Here is a 25183-nt window from a genome sequence, read left to right on the forward strand (position 1 = left end):
GATTATTGATAAAATTAAAAAAGAACGAAAGAAAGATAAACTAGAGTACATCACATTCCAACGGAAAGGTAGCTTAGATTTATTTATATATGATGCAAAGTAAATCCGTAAACATGTTTTAATAGATGACGATATATCTTGTTGACTTGTTTAAAGTCTTCAATAATAATTCAGTACTTGAAGGCTTTCATTTCCTTCATCTCCCTCTATCAACTTCATTGGCCAGCTATTTGAACATATATAATTAATCAAAGAAGTCCATTTCCTACTTATTATGATATAATATACAATAATCTTTTCCGATCCGATAATAGCTGAACTGCTTTAATTATTTCAAGTTCATCGGAAAAGCATGAACATGATCTCCCCCTTTTCTCTCTTCTTCCTTTTACTTCTTGCTGCCTTTTGCTTTTCCTCTCAAGCTTTTGGAGCTACCCAGCTGCCAGAAAATGAAGGTATGTATCAGTATGTAATTTATGTTTCTTAATTTTTATAAATTTGTTTATGCAGTCAATAAAAATATATGTTATGCCAAGAGAAAATACTATTATACAAATTAAATCATCTAAATGATATGAGATCAACCGTAGACATGGATTCTCCAAAAAAAAAAATTATATTGTTGGTATAATATTTTGTGATAGTGTATTAATTCTCATAATATTCATGATTAGATAAATTAAAATATTGACTCTATTATACTCCTTACATGTTTGTTGGATTATATATATAACAGTACAAGCTCTGCAAATCATAGCAAAGACACTTGGGATCAAGAATTGGAATCCTAGCGCTGATGAATGCAATAAGCTGGTGGGACAAAATAATTGGACTTCATGTTCGGAATTCAAAGATGATGAATATCAGAATGTTGTCATCTGCAATAATTGCTCCAGTGACACCGTTTGTCATGTCACTAATCTGTACGTGATTTCTTTGTTTAATTTATCTTATTCTCTTGATAGGGAGTTTAAAACTACGAAAAGTATATATATGTGTGTGTATGTGTGTGTAAATTGTTATACTAATTCATTTCTTTTCTATTTTTTATTTTTTTCCAACTTTTCTTTTTTATTCTATCACTTTCCCCCCCCCCCCCTTTTTTTTCAGTATCCTCCTAGTTTTTTATTATTATTATTATTATTATTATTATTATTATTATTATTATTATTGTTGTGTTGTTGTTGTTGTTGTGACTTTTTTAATATATAAATATCATTTCTTAAAAATCTTTACATTTTTTCTTTTTGGAAGTTATCACATTGTTTTTTTGGCGTTATTATATTTTTATGGTATCAAGTTTCTTACTTTATCATATTTTTATGATAGGGGTAAATTGTGGTTGTACAAGATGAATCAATTGTACATGTATGGCATTGTTCTAAGTAGAAAATGATTGAATATGCGTCTATATGAATGATCAGTATGGTATATTATAAAAGAAAGCATCTATATAGTGGAGTGGTTAGCTTTAGCTTTAATCTTCTGATCTCAACAATATACAAATTAAATGATGATTCGCGTTTATTTGGCTTATTGGACTTTTTTATCACTTGGTTTCACTTTTAATTATTTTGTTAGTTAGTTGGTTTATGAATTGGAATATGTACGTGTATTCTTGTCTGTTTTCTCGGTGGCTCTGTTTCATTATTTAATCAATAATGAAAGTATATACTTATTATTTATTTATAATATGAAAATTGAAGGTCCAACTAACGCATATATAATATCATCTGGATTCTAACGAACTCCAGCCAACTACGGGTGAATGTATATACCAACAAAATCAAACATATTCCATATTTCATATGTGCTTTGAAATTTTCTCTCTATTCCAATTGAGAGCTTTACTAACTTCACTTAAAAGGGAAAAAATAGAACAGGAACGGACAAACAAGTGATTGAACAGAAAAAATGTCTTTTTGTAGGATTGACTCTAATTTGTAGAAACTATTATGGTGAAGTTTTCCCTAAATAGCTCGGACGTAGTAAAAGTTACCATCAATGATTTTGGAGTTTGTTTAATTAGATAGTTGTTTTAGAATTTAATTTTAATATACTATCAGTATAAATTAAAATAATTTTATGTATGCATTTAATTATATAATATTATGTTATTAAAAAATTAATTTTTTATTTTTATATATATTTTATTTTAATAATTAATTTGGTGATTGATTTTTAATTTATATTTAATATAATATTTTTACATATTATACATGCTTATATTTGATGTGTTTGACTTTTCTATCATTTTAAAATATCTTGTCTCCTTTTAATCTTTTTACACGTATAAACAATTTTATTTCTTTATTACATTTGAAAAAATATATATTTTTAATTAAATTTCAAAATATTATTTCCAAATACAAGTCATCATTTTTATTTGATAATAACATATTTGTTATAAATCCAATGAGTTATAACTCAAATGGCATAATTTTCTCATACTCACCTAAAAGGTCGCGAATTTGAGTCTCCTTTATTTTTAGTAAAAAAAAAACATATTTGTTATAAAAGTTGCATATAATAAAATCTATCTTTAAATTATATAAGATATTTTTTTATATTGAATTCTCCTTTAAAAAGGGGGCTGGAATTGCATTTATATTGGATCATGAATTTTAAGCTTTTTTTTTTTTTTTTTGCTTTTTTCTAGTTAAAATCTGTATCACAGGAAAGCATAATACATAGACACTATAAAACAGTTTCAAATAATATGACCAACTTGAGTTGATCGAGTGGTCAACTCACTCGTCCGCTAACAATGAGTTTTAGAATTTAAAATAGTAGTTTTATTTTTCCTTTTAAATTTTCATTATTATTCTTAAAACATTTCTTCATTGATGGGTTAAATGAATGATAAACAGATGTATGAAACGACAAAATCTCGCGGGTACACTTCCGCCAGAACTAGTGAGGTTGCCTTACCTTCAAGAAATGTATGTAATTCTACAACTTCCCCATTATTAATTAACCTCATTTTTCATCAATTCATTGTTTCATTAATTTGTTCAACGACATATATTAATTATAATATTATTATTTATTATTTATGACTACTTGCGCCTTTTATCTTTGTGCAGTGATCTTACTTTTAACTACCTGAATGGCACAATTCCTACGGAATGGGGCTCCATGAATCTTCTCAACATGTATCGCCTAGCTCTTTTACAGTTCTATTATTAACAATACAATAAAATTAATAAAAGATGATACATAAATTATTATATCTCTAACAAATACTAATACTAGTGGTATATAACAGCTCTCTTGGAGGAAATCGGTTAACTGGCCCAATACCAAAAGAGATAGCCAACATATCCACTCTCCAAAATCTGTGAGTTTCTTTTTATCCACCTTATAGCTACCAAAGTAAAAGCTTATTTCATTTAGCATATTTGATATTATTCATGTACTCAATGGAACATAGCTTAATTAATTAATTTGCACTGGATATATAGTGTTGTGGAGTCCAATCAAATGTATGGAGATCTTCCCCTTGAGCTTGGGAATCTGACGCAGATTCAAAGACTGTAAGCACCTTAATTACTTTACCTAAGTTTTATTTGCCAATACTTACACTCCATTAGTCCATTATATATACATATATGATGATATTGTTACTCGATACATAGTTTATATTTGCATGAGATGGAGATGGAGATGTATAGCGAAATCTCACGTTAGGAATAGAATAATTTGTTTATCTAGGTGTTGATTTTATAGGAAAAGTATAGGAGAATATATAATTATATACTATGCAATATAATATCTCATTCTCTTGATGTGAAGAAAGGACAATTTTGATGTTAGATGATATATTTTCAGTGACCTTTGGAGAGAATAAAGATTGTATAAAACCTGAAAATTTATACGATCCATGACTGTTTGAGATCCAAATTTATATGATATCTAAGATTATACCAAATAGCTTACAAATTTTTCTTTAATTTACAGATAGAACTAGTTTTAATAAACTAGGAGACTTTCATTGATTTACATATGTTAACTCTGAAAATTTTCAATCATACTAACAAAATCAAGAAAAAGAGGTACAAATAAATAGTCAAATACATGTGAGAATTTTGGAACTTGTGTTTAGTTCTTTCATTTTAATTCCTTGCACTTTCTATTTCTTCAATTTACAGTTTCTCCTTTCAGTTATGCATTTTATCATTCTATTCTTATTTAATTTACTTATTCTTCTTTTTATCAAGTTTGTCGATTCATTTTTTCCACTTTAACAAAATAATATCATTTTTCATATACTTCTTTCATTATGTTTGCCGAAAACTTCATTACAATGTAACTTAGATTAAGCATGACATTACTTTTAGAGTTATGTTAGTTAACCAATGACTTTCTTGAACAACATGAAATCAAAAATTTGGTCAACTAATATACATTTGGTCAACTATTTTAATTGTTTGAGCCAATCCAAACATATATGTTTGAGAAAAAATTATTTCCTTATGAGAATTAACAAAGAAAATAACGAATTATATATCAATTATCTATCCTAACTAATGACAAAATACAAATAAATATGATGGTTTCAGTGGCTAAGAGAAGGGGGGTTGAATCTTAGCCCCCTTTTTTTGTTGCTAACGCTTGCTGAACTCAGAGGAGACTTTTCTGTTTTAGCTCGTCTCTGGACACGAGACTTTTTGTTTTTGCTCGTCACTTGCCACGAGACTTTTTGTTTTGTCTCGTCACTTGGCACGAGACATTTTAGTTTTTGCTCCTGTGCAGTAGAAAACAGAAATGGAGTTGGAGAGAAGAAAGATTACACCCAGATATATCCTAGTTCAGCTGCTAAGTGCAGTGCAGCCTACATCCAGTCTCCATCACAAACATGATGGAATTTCACTATAATCAATCTGATTACAACTTGTAAAGTGCTAACCCAACTTACAAGGGGATTCCCACAGAATCATGAAACACAACATAGATGAACAAAGGAACTCTAAGACATCTATGGCTTTTTCTTTTAATTTTGCACTCTCTGCCTTTTTCCGCTCTATAGCTTTTTCATTACAAACCTCACTGTTTGCCTTTTTCCATGAGACTCAAGACATGACAAAATTAAACAGAAAAATACAAAACTGAATACATTGAAGGAGAAGAGAAAACTGTTAGCTCAGGTAGCTCTGAGAACTCTGTGCCTTGCACTCTCAAATTTTCTCCTTGCTTCAAACAGTGGCTGTCCACCCTTATTATAGAAGAGGGGAGCCTCCACTTATTGAAGCCAAAACCGAACCAACTTCTTCCTCCTTCAACAAACAGAACCGGTTCGGCCACATAGAGAGAGAAGAGATAACCATGTAAAACCCAACATGCAATTACCTCTGGATCTTTCTTGATCATCACCCTTCATCAATCCGAGCTCTCCATCCTTGGCTTGCTCTCCAAGATGGATTTCTGGCCCTTGATGTTTCATGATGATGATGACTTCATCTGCTTCAATCTCTGCCTTCAACCATCACTTCGCCACTCTAGCTACTCCCTGTGGTGGTTGAGCAGAATCAAAGACAAGCCATGCTTCAAGAATCTCCTCCATGCTGGCCGAATCTTCAACGTCCATTTTTGAGCATGAAAGGCTCAAGATATCTCACCAAATCTAACCAAATATGGTGAATATCTTAGCCACAGCTCATTTTTATTTTAGTATGTTTTCTTGCCATCATCAGCTTGATGGTCTTGATGCATGCAACTTCTTCCTTTTCTTGGTTGATGAGCATAGCGTCCATAGTTTCCTGGACAAGGACCGAAGGAAGAAGAGGAAAGAGATGAGAGAGAATGTGAAGTTAAAGTAAAAGCAATTAAGTGAAAATGAAATAAGTTGATAGATTGCTTTTTACTTCCCTTGCTTTGAGTAGCATATAGCATTAATCATAATGATTCCCTATCAAATCAAAGTCAAGTTCTCTCTCATGTTTCCAAGGCTAGCTTATTAAGTTTTGAAATCCATTCTTAGCAAGCAATGGAATCCGTTGGAAAGCATGAAGCCTATTTGCTTTCTTAGTTTCGGACCAGGCTTGGAACCATTCAACACTAACAAGACTTGGGCTTGTAGTATTGAAATTAAAGCTGGCTCAATTATTAACATTTGCTTTCCTGATAAATTTGATTTCGGATCAAGCATAGAGCACATAAGAAAGCATCTGTTTGGGCTTACAACAATAATATTTATTTTGGCCCATTTAATATTTCAGCCTCATGGTATGAGAAACATGTAGCAAGGCTGATCATTGGGCTTAAGCCAGAAACTCATTTTTCGGCCCAATTATTAAAACCTGCAACAAAAATTATTTAATCAAATCAGATTATTAATTTTTGTAGTTAATTATTTTTAATAATGTTTAGTCATCATAATTATTAATCAAGAGTTTTCCAAACTCATCAATCTCCCCCTTGATGATAAACATTATTAAAATTGAAATGGAAAAAATTTAGAGATTGAGTAAAGAATACTTCCTTTGAATTTGAATTTCTCCCCCTTTCAAAATGTCACAATGCTCCCCCTTGATGTATGCTTATTTTACCAAGGGAAGCACTCAACCTGTAACATTTAAATCAAGCTTCAAGTAACAATGTTATTTAGCATATTTTATGATGCTAAATGCTTGATTTATGAGCAGTTTTAATTGATAATCAAAACTCATTTGATATCATAAACTGATTTACTGCTCAAACCATTTCATTAAAAAAAATTTTCAAATCCTTTCCTGTTAAAGATATCAGAGCAAAACAACATGATGGGAAAGTATTTGAAGTACACATGATCAAAACAAGGCAGTTTTAATGTATTACACAATTTAAAGGAACTGCCAAAAATAAGTTTTCCAAACAACAAGTTTATCAATGATGAATCAATAGCCAGGCATCAAAAATAAATCAAACATCATTATAAACCAAATGCAGTTCAAGCAACAACCATATTGAATGCAATAACAACATGCATTCTTTGAACAAGGGTGGTCATGAATTTTCAATTTTGAAAATTTCATCCCCTGTTCCCCTGTTTCTCCAGCCCCTGTTTCGTTCCAATTTCAATTTTGGAAACACATAAATTTCCTCCCCCTTTTGTCATCATGGGGGCACTCGGTTGTGTGAGCCACTTTGGGGAGTCAGAATATGAGTGATGATTCGGTGAAGCAGGGAATTGACCGGTCCTAGAGCTTTATGTGTTGGAATGGTGCCATGCAATCCAGAAAGGTTCTCGCAAATGTGCTTGAGAACAGTTTTGTATGGAACGCCAACTTGTGTGTCCCATTTTTCCACCATGTACGCTCGCGGTCCTTCATCTTTGAACCCAAGGGCCACTCCAATTGTCTCAGCATCAAGGGCTATTTGAACCCTTTTGACATAGGAATGAAGGGTGCCGTCAATGAGCCGCATATTGGCATAAAATTCTCGAACAAGACCAGGGTAGACTGGTTTCTGGATGAGAAGCAGAGGCTTCCAGTTGAGAAGTTCAAACAGAGAGGAGATATTGATACCCTTGTTGATGAGATTTTCCAGGCTAACAAGATAGGTTGTGCACAAATGACGCTTCTCCATAACCTCTTTATGAAACTCAAAAGAGGTGCACGAGTTAAATCTGCTTGGATCAAAGTGGGAGTGAGTCTTGCCATACTTGTCTCTGAATTCCATGGATTCCAAGTTTGGAGGTTCAGTAGTGTCATTGAGTGCAAACCCCTGATTCTTTTGGGAGCTTTTTCCAGGAGTAGTCCGTTTCGGTGATGAGGGTGGAGGTGAAGGCAGGGGAGAAGTATGAGATTCTTGCTCTTCTTCCTCTTGGGGGTCCTTGTTCTTCCTGTTTCGTCCTCTTCCGGAACTCTTTTGGGCTACTACCTTTCTTCTCATGGCTTCGGTTTGTTTGGTTGGAGGTGAGGGAGAGGATGAGAAAGTAGAATGTATGTGGATGTGAGTGTGAGTTTGGGGTGTTGATGGTTTTTGAGAGAGAAGAATTCTTTCACTCTTTCTTGGCGCGGTTTTCTTTTTCATGGTAATGGAGGAATGAAATATGAAAGGTTGGGGGGTGATAACCGAATTGAGAGGGAGAGAGAGACAAGGTGGGTGAACACATTTAATGGGGTTTGGAAAGAGAATATGGAGAGTAATGACCATTAGTGGACGGTTAATGACCATAATGGGTGGTTATTACCCAAAAAAATGATTTCCCTTTTAACTTTTGAAATCCAAAACTGAAAAGTTGTTGCCTTAAATCAAGGGATTAGATGGATATAGGGATTTGATTTGACAATAACCACTTCCAAGGAGATTTGATGATACAAGAGGAAGATTCTTATTTGTAGAAAGATAACTATCATAACTGTTAAGGTGGGGTCAAGGAATTTTTGGTGGGGCCCATAAAATTTTGAATTCTGCGCTGCCTCTCCCTTGACCACAGCTCTTCCATCATGCCATTATTTTTATCTCGTCCAAACCTACGAGCAAAAACTGAACAGAGTCACAAATTCACAGATTTTCAATAAAATTTAAATCAAACATTCCCAAACTCTTTCTCAAGCTACAGAATCTGTCTTCACAGAGGGGTTTTGTAAAAATATCAGTAATTTGGTCTTCAGATTTTACAAATTGAATATCAATAGTTCCCTTTTGCACATGTTCTCTAATGAAATGATATTTAATTTCAATGTGCTTTGTTTTTTAGTGCAAAACAGGATTTTTTGAAATATTTATTGCACTCATATTATCACAAAATAGGGGTATACTATTGATTTTTAATTTGTAATCTTCCAATTGTGTTTTTAACCAAATTAATTGAGTGCAACATGCAGATGCGGAAATGTATTCTGCTTCAGCTGTGGATAAAGCCACTGTGGCTTGTTTCTTGCTTGACCACATGTTGAGTGAGCTTCCAAGGAAGCAACACATGCCGGACGTGCTTCTTCTATCCACTCTATCTCCCGCATAATCTGCATTACAAAACCCTACTGCACAAAATTCATCAGATTTAGGATACCACAAGCCATAATCACAAGTTCCCTTAATGTATCTAATGATGCGTTTAACAGCCGTAAGATGGGATTCTTTTGGGTGAGATTGAAATCTTGAACATACACCCACACTTTGAACAATATCCGGTCTAGAGGAGGTAAGGTACATGAGTGAACCTATCATTCCTCTATACTTTGTTTCATCCACATCTCGACCATCATCATCCTTTTCAAGTTTTGTGTTGGGATGCATTGGTGTACCCATTGCTTTGGAATTTTCTAGGCCAAACTTTTTAATAAGTTCTTTTGCATACTTTCCTTGGTAAATAAAAGTACCACTAGGAGTTTGTTTAATTTGGAGGCCAAGAAAGAAAGTGAGCTCTCCCATTAAACTCATTTCAAACTCACTAGTCATGAGTTTTCCAAACTCTTCACACAAGGAAATGTTGGCCGATCCAAATACAATATCATCAACATAAACTTGAACAAGAAGTATATCATCATTAGATGCTTTAATGAACAAAGTAGTGTCGGTGGTACCCCTTTGAAATTTATTTTCCAACAAGAAGGCACTAAGCCTTTCATACCAAGCTCTTGGAGCTTGTCTAAGACCATAAAGAGCCTTAGTTAATTTGAAAACATGATTTGGAAACTCTTTATGTTCAAAACCGGGGGGTTGTGCCACATACACTTCTCTATCAATAAATCCATTAAGGAAAGCACATTTAACATCCATTTGAAACATTTTGAAACCTTTATGGGCGGCATAGGCAAGAAGCAACCGAATTGCTTCCATTCTAGCTACCGAAGCAAAAGACTCATCAAAATCTATACCTTCTTCTTGATCGTAACCTTGGGCCACTAATCTAGCCTTGTTACGAACAACTTGTCCATCCTCACCAAGTTTATTTTTAAAGACCCACTTAGTACCCGTTACCTTCATACCATCCGAATAAGGTACTAATGTCCAAACCTCATTCTTGTCAAATTGAGCTAGCTCCTCTTGTATGGCCTTGACCTATGATGGATCTTCAAGAGCTTGTTTGACATTGTTGGGCTCCATTTGTGACAAGAAAGCAAAGTTGCTAGGTTCGGTTTGCCTTTTGGTGGAGGATCTTGTTGTTACGCCATGAGAAGGATCACCAATGATGAAATCATGAGGATAACCCCTCATAGACTTCCATTCTCTAGGCTTTCGGACAGGTGTAGAACTTTGATGAACTTCTGGTGGTCTCACTATTTCAGTTGCTCGTGCCTGTTCAGGAGACAAAATGGAAGTGTCTCCTCCAATCTGACGAGACAGAACCAGGCTGACAGATTCTTCATTCTGGACAGATTTGGGATTTTCTTTGCTTATTCTATCCTCTTCACAATCTGAATCAATATCCTTCACAATACTGGAAATTAAGTTAGAATCACAAAAAGTAACATGTATGGATTCCTCTATTGTCCTATGTTCCTTGAGATAAACTCTATAGGCCTTGTTTGTGGTGGAATATCCAACAAACATTCCTTCATATGATTTTGGATCAAATTTTCCAAGATTTTCCTTATTGTTAAGCACAAAACATTTGCATCCAAAAACATGAAAGTACTTAAGATTTGGAGGGGTTCCTTTCCATAGCTCATAAGGCGTTTTCTTTAAGCCTTTTCTAATGATTGTTCTATTCAAAATATAACATGCTGTGTTCACAGCCTCAGCCCATAGGAATTTAGGAATTTCACTCTCACATAACATAGCCCTAGTCATTTCTTGAAGGCTTCTATTCCTTCTTTCAACCACCCCATTTTGTTGGGGGGTTCTAGGGCATGAAAAATTATGAGAAATCCCTAAGTCATCACAGAATTTTTCAAAATCTTGATTTTCAAATTCTCTTCCATGATCACTTCTCAAATGGGCAATTTTCAAATCCTTTTCATTTTGAATTTTCTTACAAAGGGTGGAAAAAGCATGAAAGGCATCATTCTTATGAGTAAGGAAAAGTACCCAACCAAATCTAGAGTAATCATCTACCACCACAAGACCATAATGTTTACCTCCTAAACTTTGAGTTCTAGTAGGACCAAAAAGATCAATATGTAACATTTCCAACGGCCTTTTGGTTGAGATTCCATCTTTTGATTTAAAAGAGGATTTTACTTGTTTGCCTAATTGACAAGCGTCACAAGTAAGATCCTTATCAAACTTGATGTTTGGGATTCCTCTAACCAAATTTCTTTTGACTAGCTTAGAAATTTGATACATGCTAGCATGTCCCAACTTTCTATGCCAAAGCCATTTTTCAGATTCAAAAGATGTAAAGCATGTTACATTTTGTTCCTTTAAATCCTCAAGAGTTAATCCATACACATTGTTACATCTTTTAGCTTCAAGAAGAACATTCCCAGTTTTTTCACACACAACTAAACAAACAAATTTCTTAAAGATAACTTCAAAACCCAAATCACAAAGTTGACTAACACTAAGCAAATTATGTTTCAAGCCATGTACAAGGAGAACATCATTTATACAAGAAGAAAAGTTTTTACCAACTTTCCCAACAGCCACAATTTTTCCTTTTGCATCATCACCGAAAGTGACAAGTCCTCCATCATAGTCATCAAGCTTTATGAAGAAGGTTGCCTTTCCGGTCATATGCCTAGAGCATCCGCTGTCCATATACCACATATTTTCCTTCCTTTTGGATGCTAGGCACATCTACAAAACAAGCTTAGGTAACCTTAGGTATCCAAATCTTTTTGGATCCTTTTACGTTGAACCATCTTCTATGTCCTAATCCATTGTAATCAAAAACAATTTTATAATCCTTGTCACCAACCATTCTTTCACCGAAAAAGCATTGAATGGGAAAGTGTCCATTCCGATTGTATAGTCTACAAAACCTTGGAGTTGCCTTTTTGTTAAAGTAGGTGGGATCTTGAAATCTTGTGTCATTAGAAGATGAAGCAATATTTTCAAAATGTGAATTTTCAGATTTATAGAACCCCAACCCAGCCTTATCATAAAGAGGTTTTTGACTAGCCAAGATGTGATTTAAACTTTCAGAACTTTGTGTAAACTTGGCCAAGTCTTCCTTAAGTCTTTTAACCTCTTTAAGCAACTCTTCATTTTGCTTAAAACAGTCTACATATGCAAGAACACAATGGTTACTTTCACAGCTCCTAACTTGGGCTCTTAACTGCTTATTTTCTTCAACAAGATCACAAGCAGTTTCGGCCTCTCTCACTTTTTCTTTTAGAAAACTATTTTCGGCCTTAAGAATGGTAATTTTCTGTTCAAGTTCTTGATTTTCCAACAGAAAACATCTTATTTTTTCAGAAAGGTGGTCTATCATAAGATGAAGATCTTCAGTGTTAGGGTTATGAAAGACTACCTGATCTATGTGGTCTGCCATGAAACATGTTTGTGACTTGGTCTCGGTTTCTTCATCATCATCATCAGAGTCATTCTCCAAGTCTTCCCATGTGGCCATCAGTCCTTTCTTCTTTCCTCTTTTCGGCTTTTCCTCATTCTTCAGCTTGGGACAATCAGATTTGAAATGCCCCATTTCCTTGCAATTATAGCAAGTTACCTTGCTAAGGTCTTTCTTTACTCTCCTTGTGCTGCTGCCTTTGCCTTTGAGCTTAGCCATTTTCCTGATTTTTTTGCAAATAAAACAAACTCATTTTCAGAAGAGTTATCACTGGATTCATCATCCAGAGGGTTAGTCACAGAAGAAAATACAATTCCTTTCTTTTTTGTATCTTTTTTCAAATAGGTATTTTCAAAAGCAAGAAGATTTCCTCTCAAATCATCAAGTGTCATGGAGTCTAAGTTACTGCTCTCAGAAATAATTAAAGCTTTAGTTTCCCACTCTTTTGTGAGACATCTCAACACTCTTCTCACTAGCACAGAATCAGAATGTGTAATTCCCAGAGCATCTAAGCCAACAATGATAGCATTAAACCGTTCGAACAGTTCATCAATGGACTCTCCTTCCTTCATTGCAAACATTTCATATTCTCTATTTAGCATATCTGTCCGAGTCTTCTTGACAATGGTGGTTCCTTCATGGGTGATTTGTAATTTATCCCAGATTTTCTTTGCCGTTGTGCATCTTGATACCCGTCGGTATTCCTCGAAGCTGATAGCACAATTGAGCAGATTTATTGCCTTGGCATTTAACTCCACCTTCTTCCTATCTTCCTCGGTCCATCTTGCTTCTGGTTTGAGAGAAACAACTCCTTCTGCACTTGTGATAGTTGGAAATTGAGGCCCTTCGAGAATAATCTTCCAAAGTCTGTAATCCACTGCTTGTACAAATATCTTCATCCTCTCCTTCCAATAGGTATAATTTTTCCCATTGAAAAGAGGGGGTCTGTTGCTTGATTGACCTTCAGTTAGATTGTAGGACACCACATTTGTGCCACTGTTTTCTGCCATGAGGATCTTTACTCCAAGCTGCAAAGCTTGATCTCTTTGAGACCAAGCTCTGATACCAATTGATGGTTTCAGTGGCTAAGAGAAGGGGGGGTTGAATCTTAGCCCCCTTTTTTGTTGCTAACGCTTGCTGAACTCAGAGGAGGCTTTTCTGTTTTAGCTCGTCTCTGGACACGAGACTTTTTGTTTTTGCTCGTCACTTGCCACGAGACTTTTTGTTTTGTCTCGTCACTTGGCACGAGACATTATAGTTTTTGCTCCTGTGCAGTAGAAAACAGAAATGGAGTTGGAGAGAAGAAAGATTACACCCAGATATATCCTGGTTCAGCTGCTAAGTGCAGTGCAGCCTACATCCAGTCTCCATCACAAACATGATGGAATTTCACTATAATCAATCTGATTACAACTTGTAAAGTGCTAACCCAACTTACAAGGGGATTCCCACAGAATCATGAAACACAACATAGATGAACAAAGGAACTCTAAGACATCTATGGCTTTTTCTTTTAATTTTGCACTCTCTGTCTTTTTTCGCTCTATGGCTTTTTCATTACAAACCTCACTGTTTGCCTTTTTCCATGAGACTCAAGACATGACAAAATTAAACAGAAAAATACAAAACTGAATACATTGAAGGAGAAGAGAAAACTGTTAGCTCAGGTAGCTCTGAGAACTATGTGCCTTGCACTCTCAAATTTTCTCCTTGCTTCAAACAGTGGCTGTCCACCCTTATTATAGAAGAGGGGAGCCTCCACTTATTGAAGCCAAAACCGAACCAACTTCTTTCTCCTTCAACAAACAGAACCGGTTCGGCCACATAGAGAGAGAAGAGATAACCATGTAAAACCCAACATGCAATTACCTCTGGACCTTTCTTGATCATCACCCTTCATCAATCCGAGCTCTCCATCCTTGGCTTGCTCTCCAAGATGGATTTCTGGCCCTTGATGTTTCATGATGATGATGACTTCATCTGCTTCAATCTCTGCCTTCAACCATCACTTCGCCACTCTAGCTACTCCCTGTGGTGGTTGAGCAGAATCAAAGACAAGCCATGCTTCAAGAATCTCCTCCATGCTGGCCGAATCTTCAACGTCCATTTTTGAGCATGAAAGGCTCAAGATATCTCACCAAATCTAACCAAATATGGTGAATATCTCAGCCACAGCTCATTTTTATTTTAGTATGTTTTCTTGCCATCATCAGCTTGATGGTCTTGATGCATGCAACTTCTTCCTTTTCTTGGTTGATGAGCATAGCGTCCATAGTTTCCTGGACAAGGACCGAAGGAAGAAGAGGAAAGAGATGAGAGAGAATGTGAAGTTAAAGTAAAAGCAATTAAGTGAAAATGAAACAAGTTGATAGATTGCTTTTTACTTCCCTTGCTTTGAGTAGCGTATAGCATTAATCATAATGATTCCTTATCAAATCAAAGTCAAGTTCTCTCTCATGTTTCCAAGGCTAGCTTATTAAGTTTTGAAATCCATTCTTAGCAAGCAATGGAATCCGTTGGAAAGCATGAAGCCTATTTGCTTTCTTAGTTTCGGACCAGGCTTGGAACCATTCAACACTAACAAGACTTGGGCTTGTAATATTGAAATTAAAGCTGGCCCAATTATTAACATTTGCTTTCCTGATAAATTTGATTTCGGATCAAGCATAGAGCACATAAGAAAGCATCTGTTTGGGCTTGCAACAATAATATTTATTTTGGCCCATTTAATATTTCAGCCTCATGGTATGAGAAACATGTAGCAAGGCTGATCATTGGGTTTAAGCCAGAAACTCATTTTTCGGCCCAATTATTAAAACCTGCAACAAAAATTATTTAATCAAATCAGATTATTAATTTTTGCAGTTAATTATTTTTAATAATGTTTAGTCATCATAAATATTAATCAAGAGTTTTCAAACTCATCAAAATGATTAAGTAAAATTGTATAAAAGGTGAAAGAGTTTCACTCAACAATTTGGATGCTATTAAGAATAATTAACCTTCATAAAAAAAAGTAAAATAAAAGATACAGAAGAGCACAGTCAACACAGAATATTACTGAAAAATATAAAATTAGAGGGAGAAAAAAACATGGCCATTGATCAAAAGACAACTTGTACAACAAATCGCTCTCAAACAACTCATTATTGGCTCTAATATACCCACACCTTATAAAATCACTATATCTAATCGAGACCTCACACCATTCTAGAACAATAACATAAAGAGAACAAAAAAAAAAAAAAACAAATGCTTCTATATTCAAGTGTTTTTCGACAAGAACAATTTTTTTTTTTAAGAAAAAAAGGAATTAAGTTATTATAATTACCTATAGTCTTATGATTAATTGATTTTCTTGATTGATAATCCTCTCTTTGTAGTTTGGATTATGTTTGTTTGGATACATAATTTATATTTTAATTTGTGGCATTATTGTATATATATATAGGTTACTTTCCTCCAACAATTTTACAGGAGAGCTACCTGCAACACTTGCCAAGCTCACTAACTTACAGGATATGTAAGCTTCAATTTTTTTATAATAAATAATCACTAGTGGCAAAGTGGAACAACATTGTTGATTTTTTTCCCCTTAAATTATGCAGTCGATTTGGGGATAATCAATTCTCTGGAAAGATTCCTGATTTTATTGAGAGCTGGACAAGTCTCAAAATATTGTGTGAACCCTTTAAATTCTCTATTTTTTCAATAAATTTTCTATTATTCTTGAATTGCAATATATCCATGTGATGCTACAATTAATAGTTTGTTCTATTTTTTTATATAGGAATATTATAGGGAGTGGACTAAGTGGGCCAATTCCTTCTGGTATTTCAAAATTGAGAAACTTAACTGACTTGTAAGCATGATATATTTAATGTATATATGAACAAGATATGGTTTCATTCTGATAACTTTATGTGTTTAATTAATTATCTTTTGTTTTAATTATTTTTATATGCAGGAGAATAAGTGATTTGAGTGGATCTGAAATTTCAAGTTTTCCCGAACTTAGTACTAAGTCGATGAAATATCTGTGAGTTGATACATTTGAATCTTTCAAAAGTGGAAAGTAAAAATAATGAAAAAAAGAAAGTTATTCACAATTTCATGATTTTGTTTGTGATGATTTCACAGGATTTTAAGGAGTTGCAACATTCATGGAACACTAGAGGATTATCTCTCAACAACGACAATATCACAAATCTTGTAATTGAATCAGTAGCTTTGAATTCTGTTTGAGGAATTCTTTAGATATAACATTATTAGAAATGTTTAGAATTATATATATATATACACACATTATAAAAAAAAAAAAAATAGGATTTAGCAGTGGTTTCCTAAGGATTTTGTTTTTCTAAGGGTTTTAAGCCGCTGCTAAACAGATTTGCAACACTTGTTGGACTGCCGTCCTTTAAGGTGCTGGCAATAGAATTTAGATTCTCTAAAGTGAGAAAATTAGTAAAATAGTAAAGTAAAAGGTTAATCACCATTGATTTTATAATTTCTAAAAAATATGTACTTAGTATCTTAATTTAAGAGTGATTAACTCCTCATTTTATCAACTTTTTCACTATAGAGGATGTTGATCCCCGCAATAGTATGTGACACATCACACATTACTAATTTATTATTGATTCTTGTCTAATTAAGAGGCTTTTAACATATTCTTGATTATTTATTTTTCAGAGACCTCAGCTTTAACAAATTGACTGGACCAATTCCACCTTCCTATAAGAAGCTGACAAAAGTGAATTACATGTAATAATTAAATTATCATGCTTGATACTTGGAGATAGTATAACTGTTATTTTGGAGCATACTTGAATTTTATAATGGTAGATCTGTTGGCTTAACATCTAAAAAAAATAAAAAATAAAAAAACATATACATTCAGAAAATTATGCATGTACTTCAACTCTTCAAGTATGGCTCCATGTGACATAATTAATACTATTTAGAAAGGACAAATTAGTTTGGAATTTGGATGAGAGTAGATTTACTAATAATTTTATGTCTATTCGTAATAATTAATAATTTATTATATTTATATATACAAAGGTTAAAGGTAGATGTATCGATTAGCTTCAATTGAAAATTGTATAATGTAGATTTTTTTATATTGATCATCTGTCTCCTTGATTTCTTGTAATAATGTAGATTCTTAACTGGAAACCTTCTCAATGGATCAGTGCCTTCATGGACGAGTGATGCTACCAGCTTGTAATAATTTCTTTATCAAATACTGTTTTTTAATTGGTTGTTTTAATTAAACACAATGCATAGTATCTATCATTAATTTTTTTTTGTTTTATATATTATCATTTAAATTTACTTCTTAAATAGTTTCTCTATAGTGTGTGTTTGATGAGCAGCTCCCATTATTTTCTTGCCTCTCCCATTTATTCTGAATTATGAAATTCTATGCCTTGTATATAGAGATCTTTCATATAATAACTTCAACCAAGATAATCAGCAGCAATGTCAATCTGGAAAAGTGTAAGTAGTACCCTTGTACTTGTTATTTGTATTTATTATTGAATTTTAAAGATTTAATTTATGCACTAATTTAGTGAAAAGCTTTGTTTTCTTACTATGTATGTGTCATAGGAACTTATTTGCTGCTACCTCTCCGACAATTAACAATTCGTAAGTTTTGCATTTTGAACATAATTGTCATTTTTGTATTGCATTAGCATAGAAAGATTTCATCATAATGAGATTAGTTATACTAACTTACGTTGTCAATTTTGTTGCTTCCATTATTTTATCAGAGGAATTGTTTCATGTTTGAGAAGCTCTGTCTCTGGTTGTTCTAAAGGTGAGTCTTTAGGTTATGTTTTCTAAGAGAGTTAGGCTCTTTGGTATCTCAATAAATACATAAATAAAGAAATAAATCTCTTTTACAAGTACAAGATGAGTAAAATACTAAAATGAAAAGATCATCATGCATGCTTTTCTATCAAGTTTGAGTTGCTATATTTTAGTGGGTTAGACATATTTTAAATATGATATTCATTTGATATTTGTCTGAAATGTTTTTGTGTCTAAATATATTCTTTAATAAACAATGAAAAATGCTTCTTTAGACAAGTTTAGACATACTTAAATAGTTTCATGTGTCATTATATTCAACTTCTATTATTTTTTAAAAAAGTATTTCTTTTAGATGAAAAATATTTTTTTATATTTTATTTAAAAAAGATATAAATTATAATTTTAAAAAAATATATTTTTTATTTTTTTAGTGTTTTTATTTTTACTATTAAAAATTTGTCAAACAAACTAAAAAATAAAAAAAAAATCAATATAAAAGATCTTTTTTAACGGCTTAATCACACCTAAACAAATTTAATATATATTATTATTTAGTAAAACAAAAAATTATTTATATGCTTTATGTAATTAAAAAGAGTTGATGTACTTACACAGTAAAACTTTTACATGATCATTTAATTATATTCATATTTTTAAATTATTTTTTAAGTAGTGATTAGGTTGAAAACTAGATACTTTTACTAATGTGAAAATATATGGTTAATTATTTGTGTAAAACTTTTTATTCCCACAGTCTATAAAAATTAAATTCAATTAAAAATATTAAAAATATTTAAAAATTAGCTTGTACTCTAATATCAATAAAATATCACGATATTAATAAAATTTATTTAAAAGATATTTTATATCTTTTATGTTTAATTTTGATATATTAAATTTTTCTTATAATTATTCAATTATGTTTATTTTTTAATGATAATTTAAAAAATATAAATATTAATTATTTTTATTGACGTGATGCTATATGATGATATATATAACTACTTTATATTGATAATACGTTAAAAATTAATTTTATATTTTATATTTATTTATAATTTTAATAAATTGATAGTATAAAAAATATATTTCGAAACGGTCAACTAATCAGATTTATGCTTTGAATGATTTTTTAATTAGTGAGTTTGGAATTGAGTTATTTTTAGTGCATGTGACAATATATAATTAGTTGTCTTATGTTAAGCGTGTCTCGTACTGGAGTCCGTATTAATTGTAAAGCATGAAAAGCAAGATCTCCCCTTTGTTACTTCCGAACAATCTTGTTAAAACTTTTATAACTATGTTAGGTAATCAAATGACTTTTTTAAACAACATTAATAACGGATCTTAAAAATGGTTCAATTTAAGTAAAATACACTACATTTTAAATTACTCACCTAAATCTTAATATTAGAATAATCATCTGCATACCTAATAAATTAAACATCCCATATCAATTGTTCATATTGTTTAATATTTTCATTGTCTGCTTATATTTTTTCAAACTTTTATTTATTCCCCTTGTTGTGTCAGTTAACTCTATCCATATAAACTGTGGAGGAACATCGCTAAAAGTGAAGGGAATCACATATGATGTAGATACAGATGAAGGGACAGCATTGTTTACCAAAGGTCAAAATAGAAACTGGGCAATTAGTACCACCGGTGACTACACGGATGTAGAAAAAGAGTATTCTACTTTCTCATTGAATAACACTTCTGGCCTCGCTTTCAATGATGCTTATGGCCAACTATACAAAGATGCACGTGTTTCTCCTATTTCTCTAACGTACTATGGATTTTGCCTTCATAATGGAAACTACAAAGTCAAGCTCCATTTCGCCGAGATCATGTTCACCAATGATCAAACCTATAAAAGCCTTGGAAGGCGTCTATTTCACATCTACATTCAGGTATACATTGCTACTTTTTCGAGCGAGAATCTAACTGTATTTGTTCTGTGTTTTTATATCACTTTACTAATGTGATTCATGACTTTGTAGGGAACATTGGTGGAAAAGGATTTTAATATTGCAAAAGAAGCAGGAGGTGTTGGTAAGGGAATCATAAAAACTTACACAGCAGCTGTCACTAATAATACCATTGAGATTCGATTTTATTGGGCTGGAAAAGGGACAACTACAATCCCACAGAAATCAGTGTACGGTCCTCTTATATCAGCCATATCTGTGGAGAATGGTGAGTTATTCTCTTTAGCTACCTCCTTCAATGTTTTTCTATTGTTGGTTAAGTTGGTTTGATTTATCGGAAAATTAATGTATTTAAAGATTATTTATCTTTTGTTTTTTTGGTCAGGCAAAGATTATTTATGTTTAGATATGATTAGTTTTATTCTATGATATACGCGTACGTGCTTGTTGGACGGGGGTATGGGTACATTTTGGGTATGTATCTAAGATAAAAAAAATTGTTTTAGGTAAAAATAAGTTTGGCTATGTATTAGATATGGTTGGATATTTTTTTTTAAAATTAGTTTAAAATTACATCATGTTTAGCAAATTTTATTTATTATTAATTATTTTATTCTAAATCTATTTAGATTGTATAATTTATGATATTTCATTAACTATTTAGATTATTTAAGTGCTGATATTTTAATGTTAAATTTTACATAAAATATATATTTTATTAGTTACAAATTATCATCCATTTTAAAAAATGTGTGAAATTTACATCTACTCCGTTTGTGATGGGTTTTTAGGGTAGGGTTTAGATAATATTCGTCCTGATAATATATATAATATATGTAATATATGTAAAATAATTAATAATATTATATTATTTTTAAGTTTTTACTTTAATTTATGTTATGTATGTGACGATAGTTATATAAATTTTAAAATTTTATTTTATTTGTTAGATTTTAATAATTATAGAAACGAAAAGCAGTATAAAATAGGTTAGGGTTCAATGCTTTACTACCTACTGTTAAGAACGTGGTGAATTATATACTGATTATTGTATAGTGGGACAAAATCAAATGGATAGGACAAAAATTTGCCCTTGCCTATCTCATTACTACCCCTACTAAAATTTTCAAATCTTATCCATACCAGATATGAATACGATACCGTATTCATGCAATTTTGGTTTTACTTTTTAAGTTACTAATTTAAAAATGGAGATATATAGTATTATATATCTAAGGTGAATTATAATTGTCTACTAACAATCAAGCTAACATATACTTCATCACTTAGAAAATGGAGGTAGCATATCAACAGGGGCTGTGATTGGAATTGTTGCTGCAGTGTTAATTATCATCATCATCTTAGTACTTAGTGTGCTTTGGTGGAAGGGATACCTAGGAAAGAAACACTCTCCTTCAAGAGGTAATTTTTATTTTTAAATTAAACAATGCAATTTTCAGTTATGGTGACCAAGTCATATTATGTTCTAAATTAATTATATATCCTGCTATAAAGAGTTTTACAGTGAATTTACAAGATTGTGATTTTAAAAGAAAAGAGAGTGAAAAATCTTTAAATTCTTCCTTTCTTTTTTTTTTCGCTTCATTTGTTTATCCAAAGTGTCATTTTGAATATATAATTTCCATTATAATTTTTAAATAATTGTCTCTAATTTTTCTTTTGATTTCATTAATTGTCAGAGCTTATGAGTTTAGATATACAAACAAGTTTATTTCCCCTAAGACAAATCAAAGCAGCAACAAATAATTTTGATATCACCAATAAAATTGGAGAAGGAGGATTTGGTCCTGTGTACAAGGTATTTTTAAACTGTCACTATCTGAATTTTATTATGTTGAAGTGAGACACATGCACGGAAATTTTGGGTATTATATTTTTTAACAATATTTCAATTATACAGGGAAAGTTACCTAATGGTACAATAATCGCAGTGAAACAACTTTCTTCAAAATCAAGGCAAGGAAATCGTGAATTCTTAAATGAAATAGGTGTAATTTCTGCTTTACAACATCCTTGTCTTGTTAAACTCTACGGATGCTGTGTTGAAGGAGATCAATTATTATTGGTATACGAGTACATGGAAAACAATAGTCTTGCTCGTGCGTTATTTGGTAATTTTTATAATAATTTGCGCTACACTTGTACGTTACTCTTTCGGGTCCAAAAAATGTGTCTATTAAAAAGTATCTTTATTAATTGATCATATAAATGCATATTCTCTTATATTCTTTTCACTTAACTTTGTTTTCTTTGTTAATAGAGTTTACTAATAAACATTGCCTAAACAATTTAATTTAACAATTATTTTGGTTTAAATAAAATTTTATAAATATTATGACAATTATTTTAGGATTGAAAAAAAGGTTCTTTTGGGATTTTTTTTTCTTCTATTTGTCTTATATATAGTGATATGGGCTAATTTGTTTCATATTCACATATAAAGGTCCAAAGGAACACCAAATACAATTGAATTGGCCAACAAGACAGAACATTTGTATTGGTATTGCTAGAGGCTTAGCATACCTCCATGAAGAATCGAGATTGAAGATAGTTCATAGAGATATTAAAGCCACAAATGTCTTGCTTGATAGAGATCTTAATCCAAAGATATCGGATTTTGGTTTGGCCAAACTTGATGAAGAAGACAATACCCACATTAGTACCCGAATAGCAGGAACATAGTAAGTTTAATTCATATATTATTTAAAATTAGCTTGTATATTGATGATATTTATGAAAGACATTTAATTTAACCAACTTGTCAATGGTCATTATAAAAAACATCTAGTAATTTAAACATAAATTTTACTCTAAAGTATATGGTTTTAAACTTTTAGTACAAAAATTTTTGTATTTGGAGCAGGGTAACATATCACAAAGCATTATAAGGTTTGGCTATTATGCTGGTGTTTAACATATAGATTAAAAATAGGAATAGATAGAGCAGGTATCAAATGTCAATGCACTAATCTGATAAACTTTTTTATGTTTATTATGTAGTGGATATATGGCTCCCGAATATGCAATGCATGGTTATCTGACTGACAAAGCAGATGTCTATAGTTTTGGAATTGTTGCTTTGGAAATCATTACTGGAAAGACTAATACAACTATGAGGCAAAAAGAAGATGTAATTTATCTGCTTGATTTGGTAAGTATTCTCTTGAAGAGTTCGTATAGAATGAGTGTGGTTACATTTTGTTCTGGGAGGAAAAAAGCTGAGATTATATTATTCTTCTACTTCTTGAAACTAATAAGTTGTTCTATAATTAGTTTCCTATAATTCCTTTGGAAGAACAGATCATTAATTGTTAAATCAATGTTGTGTTTCTAACTTCTAACAAACCTTTTTTTATAAGGACAAACGTGACACGCATATTGCTATTTAAACCCCTTTCTCATAAATTTCTCAAATTGGTTAATATATACACAGCTATAATTGCTTCAATATCACTCAATTTGACAAGATCAATTGGCTACTGACTTTGATGGTTATTTATACTAGGCACGTTTATTGAAAGAGAAAGGCAATCTAATGGAATTAATTGATAGAAGATTGGGATCAAACTTTGATGAAAAGGAAGCCATGGTAATGATTAAGGTGGCTCTATTATGCACTAATGTGTCTCCAGCACTTAGACCAAACATGTCTTCAGTGGTAAGCATGTTAGAAGGAAAAACTATAGTTCAAGGACCAACTTTTGATGAGCAAAGTGAGGGATTGGATGAGAAGAAATTGGAGGCAATGAGATTGTATTGTTTTGAAGACCAAAGTATCTTAACAGAGGATCCATGGACTACTGCATCTACTTCTACAAAAGATTTGTATCCATTACATTTGGACTCTTCTTACTTAGAAAAGAGAAATCATTAGAGTTGTTAAATTTTTAGTAGAAAAAATTGCAGTTAGCACCAATATCATTCAGTATGTTAAGTTGGTATCCAAAGCCTTATTTGGTAAACTATTGAATAAAGTCGGATATTGTGGTAGTAATAGGGTCTATGACTAGCATTTTTTAGCCATGTTTAATTAAAGGTGATTTCTCCAGAACCTGTTAGAATTGTAAGGGTTATTTACCCATGAAGAGTTGTGGCTGTTAGAATTGTAAGGGTTATTTACCCATGAAGAGTTGTCACAATCACAGTCATTAATCAAGTGAAATTCTCAAAAGTTCATTAAGTGATGTTATACTATGTTGTATTTTATGTTATTTTTCATTATACTACCTAGCATATATATACTCCAATATGAAAAGGTGCAATGTGCAATTTATAGATCTTTAGTATGTTTACTTACACCACATTCTTTAGGTTGAGTTCAATTTTTCACATAACATAGAACTCCCTATCTTAAATCAAAATCTCACATTACACAAGTCAAAAACAAAAGCTTAATTCCTCAAAAACCCTATTACAGTTTGTCGTTGGCTAGTATCCGAGGAGTGCCTCAAAAACACTATCCCACTTCTCTTTTCCGCCATACTGATGCTTCTTCTAGCTCCGGCAGTGTGGCCTTCTCCGGTGACTCTCTCGCTCCACTACAAGAAAAAAGGCCTGTCGGCACACTTTTTTCTTGCCACGCTTTTAAAGCGTGACGAAAAGTAGTCAATGGCCATGCTTTTGCGAGGGTGGCCACTGATTTGTAATTTGGCCACGCTTTTTTCTGCCAAACTTAAAAAGCGTGGCCATAGAGAGAAATCGGCACGCTTTTTTGAGGGTGGCCACTAATTTGAAATTTGGCTACGCTTAGAGGGAAACCGACATGCTTGAAAAGCGTGACTAATTTGTCTTCCAGTAGTCACCTTTTTAAAGCGTACCTATATCCTATATTTATTTTGGCACCCTACAAAAACGTGTCGATACAGTTCCTTCCCCCAAAATTTAGTTTTCCACCCATTTTGTCTACACTTTACTTTTTTTTTTTTTTTTGTAAGTTTTCAGTTTTAATCCTAAACTAAAGTGATAACAACAACATACTTTACCTTCAGTTTCCAAATTCCCTTTTAACCTTAAATAAAAGTGAAGCCGC

At 32.3% G+C, this 25183-nt stretch overlaps 1 protein-coding gene across 4 annotated transcripts; it reads left to right on the plus strand.

The window, feature by feature from the left end:
• On the plus strand, window positions 1-24334 carry LOC112771754 (probable leucine-rich repeat receptor-like serine/threonine-protein kinase At3g14840). Of its 4 annotated transcripts, none has more exons than XM_025816564.2 (24): window positions 27-455; window positions 737-923; window positions 2871-2942; window positions 3087-3155; window positions 3269-3340; window positions 3465-3536; window positions 15834-15905; window positions 15991-16062; window positions 16173-16244; window positions 16350-16421; window positions 16523-16594; window positions 17075-17146; window positions 17546-17608; window positions 17825-17884; window positions 17996-18034; window positions 18160-18206; window positions 19736-20115; window positions 20206-20401; window positions 21424-21555; window positions 21834-21952; window positions 22055-22265; window positions 22598-22835; window positions 23155-23305; window positions 23660-24334. In XM_025816564.2, exons 1-24 carry the CDS (start codon window positions 353-355, stop codon window positions 24026-24028), a joined length of 3012 nt encoding a protein of 1003 aa, XP_025672349.1. In that variant the 5' UTR covers window positions 27-352; the 3' UTR covers window positions 24029-24334. The 4 variants fall into 4 exon arrangements, with proteins under 4 accessions (XP_025672351.1, XP_072082386.1, XP_025672349.1 ...); XM_025816565.2 differs by having other exon boundaries at window positions 19802-20115; XM_025816566.3 differs by lacking the exon at window positions 15991-16062 and having other exon boundaries at window positions 1-455.
• The last annotated feature ends 849 nt before the right edge of the window (window positions 24335-25183 follow it).

Source organism: Arachis hypogaea, chromosome 18 (assembly GCF_003086295.3).
Source record: "Arachis hypogaea cultivar Tifrunner chromosome 18, arahy.Tifrunner.gnm2.J5K5, whole genome shotgun sequence".
NCBI classification, from domain to species: domain Eukaryota; kingdom Viridiplantae; phylum Streptophyta; class Magnoliopsida; order Fabales; family Fabaceae; genus Arachis; species Arachis hypogaea.

Bases quoted from the DNA above. Each gene is read 5' to 3' on its own strand.
- LOC112771754 (XM_025816564.2), top strand. From the start codon at position 353: ATGAACATGATCTCCCCCTTTTCTCTCTTCTTCCTTTTACTTCTTGCT. The intron at 16,595-17,074 runs GTAATTGAATCA...TTTATTTTTCAG, and splicing joins ACGACAATATCACAAATCTT to AGACCTCAGCTTTAACAAAT. The intron at 22,266-22,597 runs GTAATTTTTATA...TCACATATAAAG, and splicing joins TCTTGCTCGTGCGTTATTTG to GTCCAAAGGAACACCAAATA.